We start from the raw sequence: 6,334 nt of genomic DNA, 5'->3' as shown, positions 1-6,334 counted from the left end.
GCCGAGCGAGTGCTGAGCGTGCTACCCGGCAAGGCTGACAGATCGCTCCGGTGGGTGCAAGATGGCGCAAGCGGCGCTCCCCCAGCGCGTCCCGCGCTCCTAGGAGGCATGCGGCCTCAGCCCCCAGCAGCCCGGGCTCGGCCCCGGCCGGAGCCCCGGCCCCGGCCCCGACGCCGGCCCCGTGGGACGTTGTGAGCCGCCAGAGGCCCGGGAGCCGCGAGTAGCCGAGCCGAGCGGACCGAGAGCCCCATGGCTGCGCCGCGCGCCGCGTCCCAGCGCCGCCTGCCTGCGCCGCACTGGCCCCGGCTCCTGCTACCGCTGCTGCTGCCGCTGCTGCTGTCCGAGCAGAGCTGGGGTGAGAGAGGGCGTCCGCGGCCTGGGCGGCGGCGGACCGAACCCCGGGAAGGGCTAGAGGGGAATGAGCGGGCGCGAGGGGGCGGACCGGGAGAGAGCCGCGCGGACCTGCGGGCGGACCCCGCGCGGGAGAGACAGGCGGACGGAGCAGAGCCGGACGGGGAGAGGACATCAAGGCCGGGCTACTGGGGGCCCGAGACGGGTGCTGAGAATGGAGCACTCCGGGGGGAGGTCCGGACTCGCTCCGTTGCGGTTTCAGGGCTCCGGGCAGACCCAGAGCCGGTACCAGAGGGTAAGAGTGCAGCCAAACAAGAGCTTAGGGGGCGGGCTGCATTGGGGACAGAGAGAAACGAGCCAGGGAAGATCGCACAGCGGAGCTCCGTCCCAGGTGGGCCAGCTAGAATGCCTGATGCTGGGTACTGGACATTGAGTAGCCGAAGGCGGCGGAGGCGGGAGACAGCAGAATAGGGGCGGAGGCTGGGACCCAGCGGGCTGCGCCGGGCGGAGAGGGTATGTCCCGGATTTGGAGCTGGGACTGGGCAGAAGGTGCGCGGAAGAGACCGAGGATGAACAGGAGGAAGATTCCCAACGGACGGCACGTGGCGAGAGGGCGACGTGGAAGAAAGCCTGGGGTCCAAGAAGGGGAGGAAAAGCCGCGGAGAGCGAAAGCTAGGGAGCCGTGGGGGTGCCCAGGCGCTCCTGCCTTTTCCGCAGTGTGGACACGTGGAGCGACACTGGCCCTAGCCCACAGGGCTGTATCGCCACCACCCTGTACCCTCAGTGGCTGTAATGGGCTCATCTCATGGGAGACGGGTGAAAATCTAGTTCCTTCCCCTTCCACCTCAAGTTCTCAGCAGACCTTCATCTGAGAGGCTATTCTCTCTCCCCTCCCTTCCGAGGAAGTAGAATAGTGCGTTCGCATCTACGAAAAACTTTATCCTCCCCCTGGCTATACTGGAATTGGGATTGTGGGCTAAGGCAGCTGAAACTCAGGACTTGGGGATTTGAAGGAGTGTGATCCTCAAATGTCTTAAAACATTACTCATGGTGGGGGCGTAACCCCAACGCCCCTCCTCCTTTCTCCTACCCACTCCCCCAGCTCCCCAGCCAGGGAGAGCTCTGGTCTGCTGAGAAGGGACCATCTCCAGGATTTACAAGTTTCCTGGTAATGTGAAGAGGGGTCTGTGGCTGCCCTTTCAGACTAGGTGGATTCATTCCTCCTGGAGTGAAGTTGTAACTGGTCTGGTAAGTTGCTTGCTGGAGAAGTTGCTTCTTGGCATCGTGCCTAGGACTGGAGTGCTCGTGTCTCCTGATTCCCTGATCAGCCTCTTCCCATCTCCTTTTCTAGCTCATTTCTTCCGCAGCTGTGGTAAGGTTGGCTGGGAGGAGAGAGTGTAGGAACCCCCTCTTCTTGGAAAACCTTAGTTGGTGCTTGCTACTCCTCATCTCTCTGTGTGACAAAGGCAAAAGGCCAACACCCAGAGCATCCTTGGAGAGGGGCAGTGGGGCCACAGCCTCTGTCTATACCCTGGGAACTGAGACCACACACTGCCCCCTACCAGGCATCAGACCAGATCTTAGATGGCTTCGCTAGTGAAAAGAAACATGATTTGTTACTATCTCACTCTGTTTTGTTTTTTTTTTTTTTTAGAACTTTTAACTTTTCATAGGGCCTTTGAGTCTGTTGATCAGATGGTACAATCCTGTAACACAAGCCACAGTGTTGTTCCTTGATTTAAACAGATGAGGAATGGGAATCCAGGACACGTTGAATCCTTTACCTGAGGTCCTGCCCTGAAAGTCTGGGAAACCTCAGTGCTTAGCCAGCAGCAGCTGTGTTAGAGTCAGTCTTGCTTTTGGGTCCTGGATTTGCAACTATTAACTGTGAAATCCTGGGCAAGTCACTCAACATTTCTGGGCTCTAACTTCTTTATTTGTGAAAGAGGGAATGGGACAAATAATATTCATCTTTCTGAGATGGTCTGATGATTGAGTAAAATACCACATGGGATGGCACTTTGTAATGCATAAAATTCTATGTATAGGCTCGGCGCCAGTAGCTCGGGTGGCTAAGGTGCCAGGCACATACACCGGAGTTGGCAGGTTCAAATCCAGCCTGAGCCTGCCAACAACAACAACTACAACCAAAAAATAGCTGGGCATTGTGGTGGGCGCCTGTAGTCCCAGCTATTTGGGAGGCTGAGGCAGGAGACTCGCTTGAGCCCAGGAGTTGGAGGTTGCTATGAACTGTGATGCCATGGCACTCTACCCAGGGTAACAGCTTGAGGCTCTGTCTCAAAAACAACAACAAAAACAAAAAAAGTTCTATGTATAATAGGGATTCCTATTAGCATTCCAGAAACATGGGGATGGGGAGTATAGACCCAGGGAACTTGGAATCTTTGTGTGTGGAGTTCTTCCAGGATGCTTATTGCCCACTAACATCTCCATTTCCTCCCATCTCCCCTTCCCTGATGCAGGTCTCGGACACTCTGCTGAACTGGCATTCACTGTGGAGCCAAGCGATGATGTCGTAGTCCCTGGGCAGCCTGTAGTGCTGGACTGCGGGGTGGAGGGGACGCCTCCAGTACGAATCACCTGGAGGAAGAACGGGGTGGAGCTGCCAGAGAGTACCAACTCTACCCTGTTGGCCAATGGGTCCTTGATGATCCTTCACTTCAGGCTGGAGCAGGGAGGCAGCTCTTCGGATGAGGGTGACTATGAGTGTGTGGCTCAGAACCACTTTGGGCTGGTAGTCAGCCGGAAAGCTCGCATCCAAGCTGCAAGTAAGTGGACATCCCTCACTTGTTTTCCCTGGTGATCCAGGGTCAGCCTAGGGATTAAGGGTAAGGTGAGCAATCCCATCTATTTAGCCTTCTGGAGGACTAATTTCTCAGCACTGGTCAATTGAGAGATCTGTCCAGTACAGTGATTTGTGGTGATGGAATTATATCATATGCCCACTTAACTGATTGGAATGTGAACTAACAAGAATGTAGCTAATTACTCACAGGGGAGTGGGGGACAAAGCTTTATCCCATTTTGGTTGGGGTCTGCATGTGTAAGTTTCCATATCCCTGTTATACTGTGAGCACTGCAGTCCATTGAGTATGATTCTTGTGTTTAAAGATAAACAATTACCATACTTTATGAGCAATTGAAGAGATTTTCGAAGGGTAACTTGGGCTACGTGCAATTTTTAATTATGTGCTTGAATTAATTCAAACCTTTTGAGTAAAGTAAGACCTCAGTAATGAAGGTCTGAAGCTTGTCAACAGTTTGCTTTAACCAATACGGTAGGATAATTTCAGGATTATGTCAGTGATGACAGTCCTCTTCTTCACCTTCATACTAATGTGATTTTTTGAATAGGAGAGAAAAGGCCAGGCAAAGTGTTTCAGATTTGTGCTTTGCTTGTGCTGTTGAACCCCCAGTTGTTGTGGTGATGACAATGATGCCTGTGCTTTAACTGCCTGTCCTGAAAAAATTCTGTTGTTGTTTAATCTATGTGCTCTGAGAATGTGTTGCATAAATCAAAATTCTCCATGTATATTGGGAGGTGGCAAGCTGGGAGCAAGGGAGGGTGGGGGGGAGGATCAGGGTTGAGAAGCACTGCTCTTGAGAAAGGGCAGAAGTTTTGGCAAGTGGAAAATCCCCATCCCATATCTCTGTGCTTCTGGAAGGAGGTGTCCCCTTAATGAGGCTGCATGCTGGACACCCGGCTCAAGTGTTTTTACCTGAATTTTGTCTCATTAGTCACCACAGAGACCCTGGGAGATTGGGAGATAGATCATAATCATCTCCCTTTTACAGATGAGAAAACTGAGCCTTAGGGGGACGCGTGACATTGGCACAAGCAGGAGAGTCAACACTGTAGTCTAGGCAGCCCGAATCTCGCACCCTTTTACTTAACTCCTATGGCACGGTGCCTCTTTCTTGTCTGATTGTTGACAAGTTTCTTCCTGGCTCTGAGGGCATTTGCACAGTTGCTCTGAACGGCTGGTGAGTAATGAGTCAGTTGGAGGCAAGAGTCTTCGTGCTGGTTTAAGATGCCCCTTTGTTCTAAGGAAGGCTGATCCAGGCCCCCATATGGAGCTCGCTGGGAGGCAGCCCTGGACTTTGAGACCGAATCACTTCTGGCTCAACCACACTCATCTCCTGGCCCTCTCGGCAGTGTCAGCAGTGTCAGGGAAGCATGGTGCAGCCTCTGAGCAGATGGCTGAGTGTGAGGAAGAGAAGCTGGACCAGGGATAGGGACCCCAGGAAGATTTGCAGAGGGAGGGATGAGACTCCACAGGGAGATGCTTCCTACACCCACCACAGCCTGTGTCAACACTGAGAGATAGATGGCCCCTGCTGAGGCCTTTGCAGCACCAGCCTAGAATCCTGGGAGATAAATCCCCAGGGGCTTATAGAGAGAGCTGATTGTAAATGTGCTTTTCTATAAATGGTAATACCTTCAAGATGTTTGGTTTCCTTAAACTCTAACAGTACAGTATAAGAAACTGAGCTGTGGGTGGGGTCAACCTGCTTAATCCTTCGGGGTCCTAGAGACAGCTAGGGGGTTTGCTCCTAAGCACTGGCAGTCTGACATGGCCCCTTTCTCCCCCACAAGGCTATGGCCCCATGGGGAATGCTCGGATGCCAAGCAACCGTGTGGCTGGATCCCCTTTTCTCACTTCACGGGCTGATGTCCCTAGAAACCTCCAAAGCTGATTAGCTGCCTGGGTTTCCTCCTTTGGTAATAACTCCCTGCCCACGTGCCTGCCAGCACTGCAGATGTTGTGTGATTTGGCTGAAAGGTGTGAGGAGCCCTCCAGAGCCCCTTGACACTCCTGCTTGCTCAGCAGGGCCCCATGAGGAGGGGCGTGTCAAGCACCCCTCACAGACACACAGTCCACCAGCGGCCTAACCCAAGGAGGCAGACGGGCATCCAGGTATAATGGGCAAGTCTGCTGGAGCATCTGAACTCGGGCCAGAGGTTGATGGCTGGGAATGCAGCCCCTTCCATCCCAGAGGACTCAGATCCTATCCTTGAAAGATGGCCTGACTAGGATGGCTGAACCACAGGCTGGTTTCTTGGGGCTTTAGTTTCAAGTGTTTACCTTTTTGGATAGAGGAGCTCAGGGTCCTAAGTCCCAGAAACCCTGGATTCTCTGCCTTGGAACACCACATGCTTATAGTTTGGGGGCAGAAAACTGAGATATGTTAGCAGTGAGACACTGGACAAGTTCATGTTCCATTAGTCTAGTTTCCTCGTGTGTGAAATGTGTTTATACTCCTATTTTGTAGAAAGGCTGTGAGGACTAGCACACCCCACCCTTTGCCTGGTACATAGGAAGCACTCAGTAACAGGGGGGTGGGGGCAGCACCATAGTCTTCATTTAAAGGCAGTTTCACTGACCCAGGCTTGTGAGACACAATGTAATCTTGGCTGCCCGTGGAGGTTAATCTCCAGGAAAAGCAAACTGCCTTTTCTGCTCCCCTGCCCCCCAGCTTTCTTCCTCCCTGGGCTTCATTTAGGGAGTACTCCAGGGAAATCTATCAGGGAGTGGAATATTGGAGCCAGAGTGCATCTTGTTCTGTTTTAACCCCTTCCTGGGAGGATGTAGGGGTTCTCCCAAGCCTCAAGGGATGGGCTGAAGCCAGGCTGGCCTGTGAGACACTCAACTAACCCTGTGAAGGTGCCAACCCAGTAGGAACAGCTACACTGACTCACACCTGAGGCTCCTGTGCCAGGATTACTTTAAAGAGGGATGGGATAGCTACAAGGACGATTTGGGGGGGACCCACTCCAGGACCCCTTCTGCCCCTCACTTCCTAGCCTTAGTTTTTTTTGTTGTTTGTTTGTTTTTTGAGATGGAGTCTCACTTTGCTGCCCTTGGTAGAGTAGCCTGGAGTTCTAGCTCACAACAACCTCAAACTCTTGGGCTCAAGTGATTATCTTTTTTTTTTTTTTTTTTGAGACAGAGCCTCAAGC

General features: G+C 53.0%; 1 protein-coding gene across 1 annotated transcript in view; it reads left to right on the top strand.

Annotated features, from left to right (window-relative positions):
• Positions 1–6,334, top strand: part of IGDCC3 (immunoglobulin superfamily DCC subclass member 3) — a 42,819-nt gene continuing 36,485 nt past the window's right edge. The window contains exons 1-2 of the mRNA XM_023510097.1: positions 1–355; positions 2,835–3,140. Of these exons, the coding sequence (XP_023365865.1) occupies positions 250–355; positions 2,835–3,140 (412 nt within the window). The 5' untranslated portion in view covers positions 1–249. The remainder of the gene's footprint in view (positions 356–2,834; positions 3,141–6,334) is intronic.

Source organism: Otolemur garnettii, unplaced genomic scaffold (genome assembly GCF_000181295.1).
Source record: "Otolemur garnettii isolate 467f Iridium unplaced genomic scaffold, OtoGar3 scaffold00011, whole genome shotgun sequence".
Classification (NCBI taxonomy): domain Eukaryota; kingdom Metazoa; phylum Chordata; class Mammalia; order Primates; family Galagidae; genus Otolemur; species Otolemur garnettii.
The sequence above is the reverse complement of the archived record's forward strand: the minus strand, read 5'-3'. Positions and strand labels throughout refer to the sequence as shown.